The 21287-nt window shown below is 40.4% G+C and overlaps 1 protein-coding gene across 1 annotated transcript in view; it reads left to right on the forward strand.

The window, feature by feature from the left end:
* Nucleotides 1-21287, forward strand: part of Cntnap5 (contactin associated protein family member 5) — a 954245-nt gene that overhangs the window by 498094 nt on the left and 434864 nt on the right. The window contains 1 exon segment of the mRNA XM_042054039.1: nucleotides 3320-3584. Within this exon segment, the coding sequence (XP_041909973.1) occupies nucleotides 3320-3584 (265 nt within the window).

A 21287-nucleotide genomic window follows, 5' to 3' on the forward strand; every position in this document is an offset into this window, starting at 1 on the left:
GATATTTTGTGTTAGGAATTTTTGACCAATTAATCTATTTCTTTTAAAGTATCTTCCACTCCTGTGATTTTCTATGTTCTCTTCCATCTCTGTTGATGATGCTTGTGTCTGTAATTCCTGCTCACTTACCTTGATTTTCCAGTACCATTATTCATTCAGTATGTGTTTTTTTTAAATTCTTTTTCCACTTTCAGATCTTAAACAGTTTCCTTCACTTGTTTTTTTCCCCCTTTTATTTTTTTCTTGACTTTCTTGCTCTTCTGTAAGGGATTTATTGATTTTTTTCTTGACTTTTCAAGACAAGTTTTCTCTGTGTAACAGAACCCAAGCTTTCTTGTAACTCTCTTTGTTGACCAGGTTGGTCTCAAATTCACAGAGTTACACCTGCCTCTGCCTCAGAAGTGCTGGGAATAAAGGCATGTACTCCCATGCCTGGATTTCCTCAATTTCTTAAAAGGATTTTTTTTATTTCCTCTTTTTTTTTTTTTTTTTTTTTTTTTTTTTTTTTTTTTTTTTTTTTTTTGGTTTTTCGAGACAGGGTTTCTCTGCAGCTTTAGAGCCTGTCCTGGATCTAGCTCTTGTAGACCAGGCTGGTCTCGAACTCACAGAGATCCGCCTGCCTCTGCCTCCCGAGTGCTGGGATTAAAGGCGTGTGCCACCACCGCCCGGCTTTATTTCCTCTTTTAAGGACCTCTATCACCTTAATAAACGTATTTTAAGGGCATTGTCTTGTTTTTCAGCTGCTTTTGAATATTCAGGTGTTGAATATTCAGGTGTCTTAAGATACCTATGTTGTGATGATACCATATTGTTCTGGATGTTGTTGACTGTGTTCTTAAACCAGCACTTAGGCATATGAGTTTAGGATGATTGTAAGTCTATGAGCTGATTTCTGAGTTTATATTTACTGAAAAGGTGTTTTGCTCCTTGGTTTCTGTTTCTTCTTTGGTCTTCTGGTTTTTGTGTTCTAAATTTCTGGGAGCTGGCATGATCTGTGATCCAGTATGGAGTGTCTGTCCAAGCTGAGGACTGGATTTCTGGGTGGCAGCTTGGCCTTTGATATAACAGCAATCTTCTGACCAAGTTGGGGGTGAGGTATGGTGAAGAGGAAGGAAGTGTGTATTGGGGGGGCACTGAGTGAGGGTAAGGTCTGCTGGGGTAATCTGTTTGGTAAATTGATTGCCTAGCCAGCAAATATCTAGAACACACCTGCATCCACCTCCTTGTTCTGGGATTATAAGTGCACACTGCCACATATGGTTTTTATTTGGGTTCAAAGGGTCTGAACTCGGTATGGCATTTTTGCACAAGTAACTTACTCACTGAAATTAAGGCCTGGAAATGTCTTCCCTGGAAAGTATTGCTGTGGCCTAGACTTCTGAATTCCTGATCTGCACTATGTATCTCCTTCTGACACAAGGACCCTGGGTGGAAATTAATTTCAGGCAGCTGCTACAGATAGCATGCTCCCCTGATGGGCTCTTTCTGGTTTCCACAAATGATGTTGGCTTGGGGAGACATAGAATAAGAGGCTGCTCGTTTGTTTCTGGCTGCTCATCCCTGAAGTAATCACACAGAAACCATATTATTTGCAATACTGTTTGGCCAGTAGCTTAAGTGTATAGCTAACTAGCTCTTACATCCAGAATTAACCCATTTCCATTATTTTATATTTTATCACAAGGCCCGTGGCCTACTGGCAAGGTTCCAGTAAGCAGCTCATATCTTTCTCTTCTGGTGGCTACATGGCCTCTCCTGACTCTGCCTTCTTTCTCCCAGCATTCAGGTTAATTTTCCCCACCTAGCTCTACTCTGACCTATCACAGGCTAGTCAAACTTCTTTATTCATTAAATAATAAAAGCAACACATATACAGAAGGACTTCCCACACCACAGAAAGCTAAGAAACATTGCAACTTATGATGCAAAAACTGCAGTTCAATGGTTTTGGAAGAACACATCTGCAGGGGATATGATGTGTGACACCTTGCAATGACATTAGCAGATGGTCATTCATTTCTGTGGAGATTAGTTCTAGAGGCTAATGGAGATGTGTAGTGCAAATGACAATATGACATGTTTTGATGTGGAGTATGCTAACCAGACAGCAAATGGCTTTCCCAAAATAACTATTTTCCACTATTCAAATAGTAGTCTAGCCTTTCTTTTCTACTCTCCTAGATAAGCAGTCAATATTTGGGGTTGAGCACAGAAATTCATTTTTTTAATTCATCATAACTTCCTCAATTGGAACTTATTTTGTGGACTTGGATACAAAAGGGTCCATGAAAATAGTAATCTGATTTCAGCTTTTTCTACTTTAGTTAAAAACTGGTTCTTTTTTGTTGTTGTTGTCTCATGTAGTTCAAGCTGGCCTCAGTCTCACTAAGTAGCCCTGGGTGAAACTGAACGTCTGATTCTCCTGCCTCTACCTCCAGAGCACAGAGATTATAGGTGTGCAACACGGTGCCTAGGTCATAAGCTGCTGGAGATTTCGAGGGACTTTGTGCCTGCTAGATAAGGATTCAGCAAAATGAGCTACATCCCCAACTAATACAATCTTAATATTTCCCAGGTTCAACTCTCTCCTGCAGTCCTTACTCTATGTAACCCCAAATATTCTTACAAAATTTAAAATGCAGCCAGCATCACCTTAGCGTTGTTCTCTGTTCCTGTCTTCTGTCCTTGGGATTTGCTATCCCTTCTAACTCCTTGAATTTCTCTGTTGATCACCAGCAGTTCCATTTTACTAATTTCCCAAAGGTTTCCCCATGTACTCTTCACAGAAAATTGCAGTCACAGCACACTCCCCCCTCTCTTGTCCACCTCATCTTCATGAAAGCATCATTTGCTCAGAAAATCTTTCATCTCTCTTTTTATTTCCATGCCATTCTTCCTTGGGAGCCAGGATCAATTTCCCTTTTAATCATATTCCTCTTTATAGCAGTATTATCCTATGTGTATTTCTTTCAGTGTGATTCCAGAGCTTGTTACATGCTTGACTCACCATATGGTTTTTCTCGGGGTGTTAATGTAATTATTTTTATGTTTTTTTTTTTTGAATATAGAAGTTCTTTCCGCTCCCTCTTCTTGAAATCTCAGGCTTCCTTCACAGATAGCACTGGGATCTTAAAACATGAAGAAGAAGCAGTCTTCTGAGTCTGTCTGAGCCAAAATAACATATTTTTCCTTTGAGATCATGAAGCTGAATGTGGAATGATCCTGAAATTAAGGTCAGCGCTGGGTGGTTGTTTATACCGACTGTCAGATTGTGGAATAAAAATGGCTTTTCTATGTCTGCTTTTTTATTGTTTTTCAGGGCAATGTCACTTTTTCCTGCTCAGAACCACAACTAGTCCCCATCACGTTTGTCAGCTCCAGAAGCAGTTACCTGCTGTTGCCTGGCACCCCCCAGATTGACGGACTGTCAGTGAGTTTCCAGTTTCGAACATGGAACAGGGATGGCCTGCTTCTATCCACAGAGCTGTCTGAAGGCTCAGGGACCCTGATGCTCATGATGGAGGGTGGGACTCTGAGGCTCCTGATTAAGAAAGTAGCAGGACATGGAGCTGAAATCCTTACAGGTACAGTCATCCCAGACTTCCTTTTTATTGCTCTTTCCCTCATTCCCTTCCTTTTCTTTCTTACTTTCTTCCTCTTTCCCTCTTTCTTTCTCCCCTTTCTATTTCTTCTTTACATTCCCCTCCTTCCTTCTCATTTCTTTTATTTATAATGGCTTCTTTACCTAAGCCAAAAAAGGTTGTGTTTCTGCCTAAAGCATACCCAAATCATTCTTAGGTATGAAGGGTGGCTAGTTGTGGCAGGTTCACTACAAATGTGAGGGGGCTTGCTCTCCCTCACAAAACAGTCTGAATTAACCATGTGTGCTTCAGCAAATCTCTCAATTGTTTCTCTGCAATATCATCAGAAAGTGGAAGTGAGAGTTCCCATCCAGGAGGATTTAGCACAATCTATACCACCTGTGGAGTGACCTGCTTAGTCCTGTGCAGTGATTTATCATATTGTGTATCATCTTTACCATGGTCACTCCAGGAAAGGGGTGTTTTCAAACTTTATACATTAGCAAATGAAGGGCTTCCTAAATGTCTCCAGAACCACATGTTGAAAATAATATAACTGAAAAAAATTTTTAGATTATATCTGCCTTCCATGCCTCCCAAAAGATCTTTGGAATTCTGAATAAATTAATAAATAAATGAAATAAAACATAGGTACTGTTTTATTTCATATTTATTAGTGAGCTTTAACAATTGCATTTCTTAAATGCAGTTTGAAGACATTAAGTATATATTGTTATGTGTGGCCTCGGGATATGATTAAACTTTCTAAATGGTCAGAAGCTGGCTGAAGTCTTGGAAACACCCCCTGTGTGTGTGTGTGTGTGTGTGTGTGTGTGTGTGTCTGTCTGTCTTTTGGCATCTGTGTATTTGTCCTCGAGCATGCTTGTGTGTTCAGATATGAATCCATGTACACATATGCAATAGACAATAAATAAATGTCAGTGTTGAGTATTGTCTGTTAGATGCCTTCTGCTTTTGTTTGTTTGTTTTTTTAAGTTTTTGAAACTGGTGTTTTCACTGGTCTGTAACTTGCTAAGTATTCCAGGCTGAATGCCTGGTAAGATCCACAAGTTCCCTTGTCTCTGCCTCCTCAGAGCTGGAGTTACAAACACTCACCATATATGGTGACTTTTTTATGTGATTTCTATGACTCTGAAGTCAGGTCTTCATGATTCTGTATAGCAATCCCTTTATAAACTGGGCCATCTTCTTACCCTGAAGCATTAACTTTCTTGTGTGGATTCTCAGTCTCACTGTTATAGATTCGCAGGCAATTCTACTTTCAGTACTCCAGACCCTCCATCTGAATTTTTCTTGTTTTTAAAAATATGTGCATATGCATGTGCCTGTGTGTGTGTGTGTGCCTGTGTATGTTGCATGCTGTGTATACCACGTCTTTGCGGATATTTGCACACTGAAGTCAAAAGAGGACATTGTAGGTGGAATTAGAGACAGTTGTGAGTCATCCAACACAGTTGCTCTGAAAGAACAGCAAGCGTTCTAGGTCACAAAGCTGCATCTCCAGACTCTTTGCTGAATTTTTTAAACAGAAGAGCTGGCTTATGGGTATCTCCTGGTTGTAAAGTGACACTGTGCTTTCTTAGATGGCAAGAACAGATTGAGGTTGGACCATGTGACTAGGCTGAGGCTGAGGCACCTGGATCAGTCAACAGACCCTGTGAGAAATCTGAACATAAATAATCCAAGTCAAATCTTCCATGGCTGTGCGTGAACCATCATGCACCACAGATTTCACTACAATGTATTAGTCTCTGTTTATATTCTCCCATTGGTCTACGAATTTTATTACCAAAATAGACTGGATAAGATTAAGTTAAATATTAATAATATGATAAAATAGTCACAGTCTGGTCAGGACATGGGAAAGCCTCAAGTATGTGTGGAAGGCAGGGCAGTGTAACAGGTCACTCAAGTATGTGTGGAAGGCAGGGCAGTGTAACAGGTCACTCAAGTATGTGTGGAGGGCAGTGTAACAGGTCACTGAAAGTCATTTCATGTCATACTCTAGGACTTCCCACCTTATTGTCTTGAGGCAGTGTCTCTGACCTCAACTTCATGAGTGAAGAATTATTTCAGCTCATAGCTTGAGAGCACAGTCCTGATGGCAGGACCTTGAGGCAGCTGGTTGGGCACATTGAATCTGTAGTGTGGAAACAGAGGGATATGAATGCTTAGCTCACTTCCTTTATTTTATTCAGTGCAGGACTCCCGTCAGTGCAATGGTGCCTCCCACACCGAGGGTGGGGCTTCCCACCTCAATTAACACAGTGTAGAAACTCTCTCACAGACATGACCTGAGTTATTCTACATCCTGTCAAACTGTCAATCAATAATAACAGTGACAACAGCCAAATAGTCTTTCTGTAACCTAATTTTGAACACGGCAGCCTATCATCTCTGCCATACTCCATTCACTGTATACGAAGAAACAAGGCCAGCTCTTGCTCACTCAAGCGCATTAATTCTGCTTTTCAGGCTGCAGAGATGACGTGGTCAGAAGTGTTTATATTTGAAGCACAGAAACCATATTTTGATCCAAAGACACCATAAAAAGATGGCCAAGGTGGCATACACTGTAATCCCAGTCTGGGGTAGTTGAGGACAGGTGGCTTCCTGGACCTTGCTGGGCAGCTAGTCTAGCTTAAGTAGTGAGCACCAGGCCAGTGAGGGACCTTGTCTCAGAGGAAGTAGATTGTGTTCCATAAGGTACCACCTAAGGCTGTCGTCTGGTTTTCATGTGTGTGCATGTGCACCGTTCCCTCACATGCACAACCATAAAATGACTTTTTAAGACGACAGCAGCCAATAATGAGAAAGAAGTACCTGAAACACTCAGCGCAGCATTGGGAAGCTGATTAATAAATATCCATTCCCTCCATACTGAGTGAAGGGCCTCATCCTGTGGGTTGTAAAAGCTGTGAGTAAAGCCGCAGTCAGAGGAGTTTTCTAATATTTATTAGAGTTCTGCTAATAGCGGTGGGTTATTCACTTTGAATAATAATATTTTTCATGTTCACGGTCACAAAATTTAAAACACGATCCTCCTTATTTGGAGAATAAAAATGTGAGCTGGCACTGAGCTGTCTCTTGCTGATTGATAAGATGTTTGAACACAGACATTTGTAGGACTTGGTTCCCAAATGCAGTTTCACTATGATACAGGCCCGGGTGGTGGGTCCTCTAAGAACTCAGGAATGCTTCTACTGTTAAGTATACTTCAGTCCATTAACACACACTTTCGGCTGAGAGAAGGGCTTATCGGAGTTTCTGCGTTACCCAGTCATAAGTGAGAAGAGGAATTGTATTATTTCAGACATGTCTCCCACATGCTGGATCAAGTGGAAGAAATTTAAATGAGAGCTTAAGAGGCACAGCTGTGTCAGAAGACTAGCCGATCAGTCTTTCTCCAGGAGGTTTTCCTACACTTTGCAAAGAATTGAATCTCTTAATGTGCCTTTCAAATGGACTAAAAGTTTATTTGTTCTCACACTTTTCCACCTGGAAAGAGTGAGAGGACTAAAAAAGCCAAAATGAACACTATCGATCTTTCTTCCCTTAAATTTCTAACCAAATTTACTTTTAAAATAGTTGAGATCTTACGGACTTCATGAGAGAGGAAAATAGTATGTGAATAAATGGCAGTTTTCTAAGTAACCTTTCAGTGTGTGTGTGTGTGTGTGTGTGTGTGTGTGTGTGTGTGAGGGTGTGTGCACTCATACATGTTTGTATGCATCTGGGCATGTTTGTATGTTCAGGGGTTACATGTACATGTACACCATGTACACATACGCAGAGGTCAGAGGGTGATGAAGGATGCCTGCTTTATAATTTGCTTTATTATTTCAAGACAGGATCTCTCACTAAACCTGGAATTAAGGTGACAGCTACCAAGACCCAGAATCCTCCTCCACCTCCTGTCAGTTAGGGTTACAGAGCCCCGTGTGCCCATGGTTTTTTTTGTTTTGTTTTTTGTTTTTGTTTTTTTTTTTTTTGAGACAGGGCTTCTCTGTAGCTTTAGAGCCTGTCCTGGAACTGGCTCTTGGAGATCAAGTTGGCCTCAAACTCACAGAGATCTGCCTGCCTCTGCCTCCTGAGTACTAGGATTAAAGGTATGTGCCACCACTGCTGGGTCCACGTCTGGCTTTTGATATACAGGAAGTTCCATATTAGGTCCTCATGATGCTCAACCATCGTATCTAATGAGCTATCTCTTTAGAAAGCTTTAAGGGCCAATAAGTCTCACCTTGACACATGATGTGTCTTGTAAAGCAGAGTGTGACATTATTTATTAATGGCTTGTGGCATCCAGACTAGGTCAGGGTTTCCTGTATCTCTATCTGAGAGGGAGTTGACTCTTGTGGGAAGCATAGCACAGATATCTGCTGTCTTTCAACTCACAGTTTTTCCTACAATGTCAGGGCAGTTCCAAGGTGTTTGGGATCTTTTGCACTGGAAGTGAGAGAACAGTTTGCCAAGTAAATACACTCCCCACATAGGAAGAATCTACGTTCCATTGTTCTGAGGAATGGAATTTGAGAAAGAATACTGCCTGCCTTGTACTTTTCTCTTTGATCTTTTGAACATTTGAGTATCAAGAGAGATAAAGGACCCCATTTCTCTGTCAAGTAGTTTATTTTAGAGCCAGTGAGTATTGCATTTGGGCCCTGATGATCAGGCTAGACCTTTTCACAGGGATCCACAGTGAACAAATCTCATCATTTAAGACTTACACATCTAGAAGAAAAAATCATGAATTAGATGGTGTTTTCAAGGAACCAAATGGCATTCAAGCCTAGGCCTTTCATTTAGGTTGCAATATGTAATTTTTTAATAATTTCCCTAAAAATCCTGGACAGGTTTTGCCTGTTTTGAATTTTCTGCAAGACCTTGTAGAAAGAGCTACAAGGCATTTGATGGACCCAACTATGATCTCTCTGGGTCACAGTTTCTTTCCTGATGCTGTGATGAAAAAAAAATCTCAATAAAAGCAATATAGGGAGGAAAGCTTGTTGAGCATCACCGTTTTCAGTTGAAGGCCCTCATGGGCGGGGGCATGTCAGCAAAGGCTTGATGGAGGTGGTTACAGTGCATTCACTGTCAGGAAATAGGAAAAGTGAGTGCTTGTTCGCGCTTAGCTCACTGTCTCTTTTATACAGTTCAAGATCCCAACCAAAGCAACGATGCCACCTACAGTGGGAGGATCTTCGCACCTAATCAAGGCAATCCATTACAGGCATACACAAAGGCAAACCTAACCAAAAGTTCCCTCACAGATGTGCCTGGAAGCTTGCCTATGACTTGATTCTAGATCTGATCAAGTTCACAATTAGTACCACTCACATATCCCTAACAAAAGAGGACAAAGAAGTCAAACAGAACAAGGACACATTTAAACTTCAGTTGCCAATATACATTGTTTTTCCTGTCAGTTCCATAAGTATCATATACGAGAATAAGCTGACTGACATGGAAGATCTATGGACAACTATGATGGGATAATAAGCAACATGCTGTTTGGGTTCTAAATGTTTTACTCTGTGGGCTCATTTTGGGGTTAGGTGGAAATCACACAACATGACTGGACAGTCTACTTTTTAAAAATAGACATGCAGTCTATGTCACTGAGTGTGCTATTCAGTGTCATAGATTAATATATCAATAAAGATACAATGAGAATTTGCACAAGACATGTGTTATGTCAGACATCGTGTATGTGGTGTATGCATATGGGTGTGGTGATGGACTTTGACTGTTTTCTTCTATTGTCCTGCACCATAGCTTTTCGAGGCAAGAGCAATTTATCCTGGTGCTCACTGGGTTGGCTAGTGAGGGAACCTCTAGCATCTTCCTGTCTCTATATGTCCGGCCTAGGCTGCGAAGCTCAGATTTTACATGTATTTTGGAACTCTGAACTTAAGTCCTCATGTGTCAACAGTAGGTACTTTTTCCACCAATCAATTAATAGGCCATCTTAGATACTTTTTATTCCTAATGATGCTGCAATGGGATTATCATCTATGACGAGAACTGAGATCACATGAGGTATACCTCAGGAAGGCAAACCCTCTTCCAGGGACTTTGTCCCATACTACAGAGCCCCTTTCATTGCAGACTCTTGCACCTCTGGCCATGTTCTGAGACTCAGAAACAGCATAGGCACAGAGAACACACTCCTAGCATCACAGTCTAGAGGGTAAGTTCTCCTGGGACAGGAAAGTCCATGTAGGCAAAGCCCCTATGAGTAAAAGACACTTAAACTTTCTGTATTCCTGACTCACTGTCTTTTATTACTCTCCATAGACTGCCATTCATTGTGGAGACACAGGGTGTTGCAGTCCTAAGATCTCAGCACATGTTCTTCTAGGAACATATATTATTGTTGTGTTGTTTCTTTATCTTTTGTTCTCTTCCCTTCTCTTCTCTACTTTCCACTATTCTACCTTTTCTTTCCCTTTATCTTCTCCTCATCTCCTCTTTCCTCCCCTTCATCCTATTTCTTTCATTTTTACCTCCTTTCTCTCTTCCCTTCCCTTTTGTTTCTTTCCCTTTTCCTTCCTTTCTTCCTTCCTTCCTTCCTTCTTTCCTTCCTTCCTTCTTTCTTTGTTTCTTTGTTTCTCTTTCTGTTTCTCTAGGTGGGACATGCTATATAGCTCAGCTAGACTTGAATTCTAACTCTTCTTGCATCATTCTGACTGCAGTTACAGGGATGAATTGTCATGGGAGCCTCATATTCTATTTTTTAATCCTTGTGCATATGTGAGAGTCTATGATTCTTGTCTTTGTGTCTTCAGTATGGACTGCAGGTATGTGTGCACCATAGTGTATGTGTGAAAGTCAAGGGACTATATTGGGTTTAAGACCTTGCTTCCACCATGTTTGAGACAGGATCCTCTTGTTCTTTGTTGTGTATGCAAGACTATTTGACCCATGAGTTTCTGGCATTTTCTTATTCCTTCTCCAAATTGGTTATTGGAGTGCTAGACATACAGATAGTGCTGCCACATCTGGATTTCTGAGACCTCTAGGAATCAGGACTTCATCCATGCGTGGCACTTTACCCACTGGTCTATCATCACTTCAGTCCTATACTATATTTTTAAGGATATTATAAAAGCCCTGAATAAGAGGCTAGTATTATCCAAGTCTTTCTGAGTACTGACAACAGGCTATTTCATAAAAGTAAGAGAAAGCCTTTAGTTCATTTTATAAATAAGACTTGGGGGAAAGTTTTGAATATCACATAAAATAGTAAATAATAGAAAAGGAAAAATAGCATTGCTATGTTTCTTTTCAAATGTCATGTAATTTTTACTTTTCTTAGGGGAAAACTTAAGGCAGCAAAAACAGGTCTAAAAGATAAAAAGAAACCTCAGTCTTCAAAATAATTTTTATTGTGGTGTTTTTCCCTCCCCACTGAAGAGTCAGTAGTTGGAGCTCAAATCTTTGTGGTCAGGGCACGGTTGAACAGAGCTCTGCTTGGCTTCAGGACTAAGTCCTGTTGTGTAAACACCCCTGTCCTTTGTCTCTGAACAGAAAGAGAACAATATAAAATTATGGCCACTTTGGTTAACCCAGTCTCTAGGCCTTCAAAGAGAAAAGGAAGTCAACCCTGTCCCTTGCCATTTTTAAGGTCAGCTAATCAAGAGTCTTTGGAAGATGGGTCAAGATGACTTGATGAGGAGCACCAGTGCTAAATTCCTTAACATAAACATGAAAGCCTTCATGTGGAAGCAAAGTTGATTATAGCTGCTTTATTTTCTTCCTACATGAAATGACATCAGTCTCTCAGCTCTTCTGTATTAACAGAGTTACAATATTCTCCATGTTCTAGATGCCCTCTGACAAAATAGACATGTTCCCACATTCAAGTATTGCTTGTAGGAAATCCTACAGCCAGTAGCCTTTAAGTTACCCACCCACTTGGGCGTGGCCTCTTTTACAATTTATACTCTTGTAAAGCCTGCATACAGCCTGTTTTCTGACTGCAGGATTCGATTGCTGTTTTCCATTACATTTGTAAATAAATAGTCATTTGTAAATAAATAACCCTCTATTATTCTCAATTCTGAACTAGTGTGGTGTTTTTTTTAAAGCAAATATCTTCAAAGTATACACAATATTCTAGTGTGATTTAAATTAGGTCTTTTAAATAATTTTGGATCTTGACTATTCTAAAGAGCTGTGTTAAAGGTTTGGTACCCATTGAGAGTGTTACTGAGAAGTAACAGAACCTCTAAGAATCCATGCTTCTCAAACCCAACATTTTACTGTAACAGAATAAGAAAATGGAAATTAGCAAGTTTCATAATATAGTTTTATAACAGAGGTATTTTATGTACCAGAGAGGACATATCTATACCTTTTGGTCATTTATAAAGAATTAGGAGACAAGTATTTAAATATGATTCTGATAATCTTCTGTTAGGCAGCTTTATGGTGTTATGAGAAAATGCCTGAAATAAACAGTTTAAATGATAGAAAATCTCTTTTGGATCATGCCATTTAACATTTTAATCTACAGTCACCACACAATAAATGGAGTGGACATGACAAACATTTCTGAAAAATATAAATTTAAAAGAGAAAGGAGCTAGTAGGTATTTTAATAAACATTTCTATTATAGCAATTGTATGCTATAGAAGGTGTCAAACCTAAGAAGGAGATGTCCTCAGTGGAAGCATCTATGAAATACAAGCCGCTGACACTGAGACAGGGAGTTGGTTGTGGTACAGGAAGGAAGTGTTCTGTCTGATTAATACTGGTGGCCAGATGGTTATAGTCTACAGCCTCAGAATTGACAGTGGCTCCCCTAACATTGCCCGCTTTTATGTAAGCCATTGTAACTAACCTCCATCTGCACATCAAATAAACAGGATGATTCTAGGAACCTCATCCTCAGCTTCATTTAAATTATCATTAATGGCTTAGTGTTTTAGCTAAAATCACATTGATAAGAAAATCCCATTAATGAGGGCAAATAAACACAGAGCCAAGTGCCATAACTGTCACAGCAAGCTGTCTGACTGAGCACAAAGTTCAAGATTCAATAGACAGAACTGTGAAGAGACATCTTACATTATGAGAAATTGAGAAAAGCAGTTACTGGTCTTTCAAGAGGTCCAGTTTCAAATCTGTCTCTGTGATGAAACACTCTGACCAAAAGCAGTGTAGGGGAGGAAAGGGTTTAGTCTAGATTGTAAGCCATATAGCCCAACTTTGAGGGAAATCAAGTCAAGAACTAAGAACTAAACAGGAACCTGAAGGAAAAACCATGGAAGAGTGCTGTTTACCAGCTCACTGTCAGGATCGTGCCGATGACCGATGTCCAGGGACAGGAGCCTCTCCAGTAGTCTGAATCCACCTCTGTCAATAAAAAAAAAAAGACATTCCCTACAAACATTTATATAAGTCAGCTTGATCACAGCAATCCTTCAACTGAGACTCTCTTCTCATGTGACTCTGGACTGTGTCAAGTTGTCAGTTAAAGCTGTTTAGGATACAATGCATCATGCCAAAGTTGGAAATATTTACCTTACTAGTAGTCTTTGACATATTTGTTGCTTTCCCAAGCTTGAGAAATGGGTATGATTAAGTTGAATTTCTTTCTTTTTTTTTTTTTTTATTTTGGTTTTTTGAGACAGGGTTTCTCTGTAGCTTTTGGAGCCTGTCCTGGAACTAGCTCTTGTAGACCAGGCTGGTCTCGAACTCACAGAGATCCGCCTGCCTCTGCCTCCCAAGTGCTGGGATTAAAGGCGTGCGCCACCGCTGCCCGGCTAAGTTGAATTTCTTAACTCACTTCTGTTTTTCCATGTTTACTCCAGCATGGATCATAGGGAATTAGATCATTATCATTATTTTTAAATAATTATTTTTTTTTAAAAATTCTATGTACTAATCTCAGTTCCCATTCTCATCCCTCTTCCTACTCCCTCTATCTTCCCGCCATCTCCCCTTCCACTCCTTAGAGAGGGTAAGGCTTCCCATAGGAAGTCAACAATGTGTAGCACATCATTTTGAGGCAGAACCGAGGGCACCCTCCCCTATATTTAGGTTGAGCAAGGTATTCATCCAAAGAGAATAGGCTCCAAAAGGCTAGTTCAGTCAGTAGGTATAAATCCTGGACATACTGCCAGTGATCCCACAGGCTACCCAAACCATACAGCTGTCACCCACATTCAGTGGGCCAACTTTGGTCCTATGCTGGTTCCCCCACTGTCATTCTGGAGTCAGTAAACTCCCATTAGCTCAGGTAAGTTACTTCAGTTGGTATCCCCATCATGATCTTGACCCCTTTACTCATATTATTGCTGCTCTTCGATTGGAACTCAGCCCAGTGCTCTGCTGTGGATCTCTGCATCTGCTTCCACCAGTTGCTCGATGAAAGTCCCATGAGGGCAACTGATTATTATCACCATTACCAAAGCAGAATCATCTAGTAACTACACATGACATCATACCCTGCCAATTTCTGAGTTTCTAAATTGGTAATTTCTTTGATAATTCAATTTTATTCTCTTGAATTTAAGTTTTATGGGTCTGCATTCTGCATACAATATAGGCCAGATGAAAGTTGCATTCCCCAGCAGGTCCTATGTCTCGTTTGAAGGTGAAGAATAGAGGCACAGGTTACAGGAAAGCACAAGAAAGACACATGATATGAGAAGGAAGGAATTTTTTCTAATTCTCCTGTAGAATAAATAGAATCTGACCAAGAAATTAATGAGGAGAAGATAACTTCAATCATAAAGGAGATGTGGGTCCAGAACCAGCCTCTTAAGATTCCACGAGAACTCAGGATACTTGGAGAGCAAATCTCAGAACAGGACCAGTACGGAGGAAGCTGGGCTGGTTAGGGATGAAGTGCAACTGGGGGATGGGAATGGTCTCAGGGTTAAATGTTGCTTCAGTGTGCAGCAGTTAGAACTAGACATTCACGTCTGTCCTAGAAAGGCAGCACTGTCGTATTCTGTCTCACTGTTTCTGTCAGACACTAATGATGATAACACCAGACGGTCACCCTCTCATACGCTGGTCGAAGGCTTCCAGATCCATGGTGACTTGAATCATGAGCCAGGTTTGCACAATTAAGAAAGCTTGAGCCAGTCATTTATGGACAATGCAATGTGAGGGCCTGCTGCTGACATTTGGCAGTGGAGTTTCAGCTGCTTGGATGTTCCATCAATCAAGGATCATTTGGCGAGGGGAGGATGTGGCCCTGTCGATGCCAAGGGAGACACAGAAACATGACTCACACTCTGACCCCTAGCTACTTTTCATTCCATTGGGACAGGAGGCTTACACAGACAAATTTTTAATTAAGAACACAAGGCCGTAAATAACATGACCCAAGTGAATAGATCAGACAGTGGATGTTGCAGATATTTATAAGACATTGCTGAGGATTGGTGTATTCAGGAAAATCCCACTGTTTGGTTTGTTTGTTTGTTTGTATGATTTTTTTAGTTGTTCATTAGCCTTGAATGAGGGCTCCATTGTAACATTTTCATACATGCATGTAGATATTTTTAATCAGGTTTATCCTACTGTCTTATTTTGTCCCTCCTACTCTGAGAAGACCAGTTCCTCTTTCCAGATGATCCTTCTATACTCTCATGTCTTCTTTTTATGTGGACCAATAACTTTAATGAGGATTGCTCTTAGGGACTTGTATGAGAGGTCATTTACAGGAGCATGAGAAGCTTACCAGTGACTATACTACTGAAAATGTAGTCTCCTCCCCTCCACTGCAATTATTAATTGCCTAGGAGACCATTCCAGCTTCATGATGGAGTACTGATGGCCTCAATCCTGCACAGGTCTTATGCAGGATGACATGGCTGTTATACTATTGAACTCTCAGCATCTGTGGTTATTTGTGCATAGTTGATTTATTAAAATTGATCATGTTGATAAGAAAATCTTATTACTGAAGGTTTATAAATGCAGAGCCAAGTGCCATTACTGTCACAGCAAGCTGTCTGATCAAGCACAGAGTTCACGATTTAGTATACATAACTGTGAAGAGACAGTCCACATTATGATAAGTTGTAAGATAAGCAAGACATTTCATTCTCGGCCTGCACAATACATCTCAGGGACACTGACATCATAACAAGCCTCCTCGTTGGCTAGGTATGATGGCATACGCCTGTAATCCCATTACTGAGGAGTAGACATATGATATGAGATCCCCCTCTGTATTCTGTGAATATATTTTATTGCCATTGGTTAATAAAGAAGCTGCTTTAATCAATAGGCAGAATAGAGTTAGGAGGAAAATCCAGACAAAGATACAGGGAAACAGACGAAGTCAGAAAGATACCAGCAGCCAAGCTGGGCAGTGGTGGCACACGCCTTTAATCCCAGCACCACTCGGGAGGCAGAGGCAGGCAGATCTCTGAGTTCGAGGCCAGCCTGGTCTACAAGAGCTAGTTCCAGGATAGGCTCTAGAAACTACAGGAAAACCCTGTCTCGAAAAACAAACAAACACAAAAAAACAAAAAAAAAGATACCAGCAGCCGCAGGAGAAGCAAGACATGAGGTAACAAGCTGCAAGCCTTGTGGTAAAACATAGACTAAAAGAGATGGGTTAATTTAGTTGTAAGAGCTAGTTAACAATAAGCCTGAGATAATAGGTCAAGTTGTTTGTAATTAATATTAAGCCTCTGAGTGGTTATTTAGGAATTGGTGGGTGGGAGAGAAACATCCAGTTACAGACAGGAAAACTATGAGTTTGAGGCTGGCCTGGGCAACAGTACAACCTTGTCTACAAAGCAAGGGGTTGATTATATATATATATATATCTTGGTGGTACCGGACTAGACTTTCTTGGTGGATACAAGGTTCCATTTTTGAGCCCCAGCTCCATACAAAATTAAAATATATAAATAAAGAATCTCTTTCTCTTTATTTTTTCTTTTTTTATTAAATTATATAATTTTACAAATTTTCACCTCCTCCCATTTTCCTTCCCCTCTCCCCTCCCCCTCCCTCTCCAGTCCAAGGAGCAGCCAGGGTTCCCTGCCCTGTGGGAAGTCCAAGTTCCTCTCCCATATATCCAGGTCTAGGAAGGTGAGGATCCAAACAGACTAGGTTCCCACAAAGCCAGTACATACAGTAGAACCAAAACCCAGTGCCATTGTCCTTGGCTTCTCAGTCAGCCCTCCTCGTCAGCCAGATTCAGAGAGTCCGGTTTGATCACATGCTCCATCAGTCCAGTCCAGTTGGCCTTGGTGAGTTCCCATCAGATCAGTCCCATTGTCTCGGTGAATAGACGCACCCCTCGTGGTCCTGACTTCCTTGCTCATGTTCTCCCTCCTTTGGGTAGCCTATACAAGAAGGAGGCAGGAAGGAGGACAAAGGGAGTGACAATGATGGAAGCCTGCTCTGATGACAAGAATAAAAGTATCAGAAGAACCTGGGTAAAGATTTTATATTATAAACTTGAGGTCCTCATTTTGATCCCTAAAATGCAGTTATAAATAGCACGTGAACCATCACATCTATTCCACAGTATCAATGAGCCAGAGGCAGAGGGGCTGAGGCAAGGATCTATGAGAATGCTGACAGCTGGTGATCAGTAGGTAAAAGTAGGAGAGAAAGTATTTGATACTGACTTCTGGCTTTTACATGAACATGTACACGTTCATGTGACAAATGTGCACACCGACACAAATACACATGCATACAAAAATGGGGAGGAAACAAAATACCACATATGGTAATCCAGTCCACAATATGCAAGGAAGAGCTATTAACATTTGATAATGGACAGAAAAAATGGTGTCTAAGGAAAGGATGGCTCAGACAGTAGAGTATAGTAGTCAGAGGAGTTACAATATGATCTTTTACCATGAAATTGACCTTTCAAGATTGTCTTCTTCATTTATTTATGTCTATATTCCCTTCTTGGTTCTCACAAAAATTGAAAGTACCTTTGAACTGATGCATAGGAATATACGTTATGACATTTTGGAAGAACAACTGAATTGGGTTTTATGAGGAATAGGAAGCCTAAACTTCCAACCTATGCCAGTATCTTCTGTGTATTTTATATATAGAGAAACAGGTTTAGAATGATTTAAAAATATGTGTAAGTTCCTGGAAATTATAAGTGTCAGGGTTTAGGTAAATGGTAATGGGTAGTGGGGAAAAACTGCAGCAGGTTCATCAGGGTTTACAAAGGAAGGCTCAAGGTCTGTGTTCCAGCCTGGACAATGTTCCTTCCACCTCTGTGTGTAACTGATAACCTTGTCTAGTCATGACTGATCCTGATATGCCAAGACATTCATACCCTAAGCACAAATGACTGCTTTTCCTTCTTCATAGCATCATGAGGACTAGCGAGATGGTCAATCCAGTAAAGCATATGAACTACCCTTAAAAAGTGAAAGTGAGTGTTGCTGCACGGTGGTGGCTCATGCCTTTTTTCTTAGAATTCTAGAGACAGTGGCAGGCAGATCTCTGTGAATTTGAGGCCAGCCTGATCCACAAAGCAAGTTTCAGGACTGCTTGCTGGCCAGCCGGCCTAACTGACTTATTAAGTTCAATGCTATTGAGAAATCGCTTATCAAAACTTAAAGTGGAAGGGCTGAAAATTAAGAGGCTCAGCAGTGAAGGCCTACTAACTTCTAACTACACTTGCAGGGACCCAGTTTCAAAATCTCAGCATCCACATGGTGGCTCACAGCCATTTGCAAGTCCATTTCAGAGGATCTTATTCTCTCTTCTGTAGGCACCAGGCATGTACGTAATGTACTGACATACAAGCAGGCAAAATATTCATACACACAAAATAAAAAAATAATTAAAAGTCAAGGTGAAAAGTGGCCAAGAAACACACTTTGGATTAACCGCTGTTCTCCACAATAATGTACACATATATATTTCCAACCCCCACATATACACAGAACACACATGACCTAAATATAAAATCAGTATCTTCACTTTAAGTGGTCCAGTGGTAGTATAAACTAACATTTCAACTTAATAAATTTTGCTGTGGTTCTCCAAAGGGAGTCATGTGGAATTACCATGTAACCCAGAAATGTCTCCTCCAATGTACCCATAAGTGAACACAGAACAAAGAATCATTCTAATGTATATTCTCAAATATGCATAGCATAATTATCCACACTAATTCAAACTGAAACAAACACAAATATCAAGGATCAGTGAGTAAGTAAACACACTATGGAATATCTACACAATGGAACATAATTAAGCCACAAATATTTATTTTTGCTTTCCAAATCGTGTTAACCTTACAGTCCTTAAGTTAAGTAGTGAAGTGGAATATATTGCACATTATATTTGTGACAGGTCAAAAAAGGTAAATTCTTAGAGGCAGGTGAAATATCAATGAACAGGACTATGAGTGGAGACAGGAGGAAACTGGAGAATAGTAAACTGTGTGTGGAAAAAATACTTTAAAAATTCATCATTTTAGTGGTTTCAGAAACCTGAACATGCAAAATTCTATTGAGTGGTGAACTCTATGCAGATAAGATACACGATGTATAAAATATATTTCAATAAAGCAGTTACAAAATGAAACCTAAGGCCAGCCAGGCATAGTGCTGTTTGTCTGTGATTAAGGCACTGGCACTTAGGAGGCTAAAGCGGGATGATTTTGAGACCCTGCCTCAAAAATAGAAATAAAGGAAGGAAGGAGGGAGGGAGGGGGGAGGGAGGGAGGGAGGGAGGAAGGAGGGAGGGAGGAAGGAGGGAGGGGGGAGGGAGGGAGGGAGGAGGGAGGGAGGGAGGGAGGGGGGAGGGAGGGGAGGAGGGGGGGGGGAGGGAGGGGGAGAGAGAGCACAGAGGCAAACTTGGCAGCGGTGGTGGGTGGGTGGTAGAGGGAGAACTGGCACGTGTCTAAAACACCACCCACACCTGATTACTGCTCTGCCTCTTAAAGCACCATGGCACTAGCGTCTGGCTTCCTGTTTGACTGTCTTTGACAGTAGAACAAGAAATGACTCTTGTGAGCTTTAGGAAGTTTCCAGGACTGACAGAGCATGTTCCTAGCTATTTTCATAATCCATGTTTTGAAAGTTCACTTGCAAAACTAGGAAGTTTCTATCTTTTCTCTCCTCCTTCTCCTCTCTCTCCCTCTCTCCCTGCTCTCTGTTCTCTCTTCCTTTTCTTCATGTAGAAAACTCTGAAGGCCTTAACATGGTTTCTGGGAAAACGGATGGAAGCTCATGTTCTCTGTCTGTCTCTCTGTCTGTTCATGCTCTCTGTCTCTTTGTCTTCAGTTCCCTTTATGTATCAAACTGAATTCTAGGAAATGGAAGGAACTAAGAGGGTAAAGGAAGGTCCACATAAAACCTTTTGTTTCAACTGAATTCGTTTCTTACTTCCTTTATTATCCATAATTTTAAAAGACCTCCTATTTTACACTTAAAAACTGAAAGTTCTAATTCTTTATAGGCAAAACCACAAAAACAATACATGATTTTATCAGTCCATATGTGTTGGTTTTGAAATATAAAATATTTATTTTATTTTTATTTATGTGTATGTGTGAAGGGGAGTACTATTTGATCATGTGAGTATGGATGCCTACATGGGGCGGAAGAGGGCATTGTATGCAGTTGCTAGGAACTCAACTCCACTGCTCTGTAAGAGTAGCAAGTGCTCTAACTCTTGAGCCAATTCTCGAGCTCACAGTCCAGTATATATCTTGAGAAACCCTTGGCATTTCACTCTATAGGATACTGGCAGTGTTTCTTTGTAATTAACATGAATCTATCATATTCAATTCAGCTAATTTAGTGTTCTCAGAAACACTGATTATTTTGAACTTCTACAATGGAAAACAATGGCCTCACAAACTATCAACATCTTACATCTTGGCTTCGGGCCTCAATATTTAAGAATAAATTCTTCAAACAGCATCCAAGGAAAATAAAATACTACATTTGTAAAGTGTTGGATATTGTGGATATATCACCTTCCAGAAATAATACACAAATTTGCATTTCAAATTTCAAATCAATACATAATATTGTCTGTTCTCTAGATCAGTGGTTTCAAACTTTCTAATGCTCTGACCACTTAACATAGTCTCTATTGTTGTGGTGATTTCAGCCATAAAATTATTTTCATTTCTACTTCATAACTGTAATTTACTACTGTTATAAATAGTACTGCAACTATCCAATATGCAGGGTACCTGATGTGTGACACCTATGAAAGGGTTGTTCAATATCCAAGAGTTAAGGACTACTACTTTAGAACGTCAAACTCTAAATATGGGCAAAAGTGAGTAGCCCATTCCCACCAATTATCAGTCAGGAGGGTCATGATGAACCCTCACTAAATGAAGTTTTGAACAAATGGAGAGCTTTCAGAAATAGACACACAGGACCAATGAAAGTTGTCTGAATTTAGGCTTAGATTTGATGAGGAATGGGCACCATTTAAAAAAAAAATGTGTGATATAAGCGTACCAGCCAAGTTTCTTTGAAGGAGTATAACCAACAGAATGTGTACTGCAAAGGGCATCTATTAGATTGGCTTACAAGTATTGGATTGGTAGTGCAACAATTGTTTTCAAATAATAAGAAAGGCTGAGAACCCACTACTGTCTCAGTCTATAAGGCCCATGTATTAGCAGTTCTAGTTATGAAGACCTAGAGAATTACTGGAGAGCTGTTGGAGGCTAAATGAACTAGATTCAG

This window comes from Arvicola amphibius, chromosome 12, assembly GCF_903992535.2.
Source record: "Arvicola amphibius chromosome 12, mArvAmp1.2, whole genome shotgun sequence".
In the NCBI taxonomy this organism is placed as follows: Eukaryota; Metazoa; Chordata; class Mammalia; order Rodentia; family Cricetidae; genus Arvicola; species Arvicola amphibius.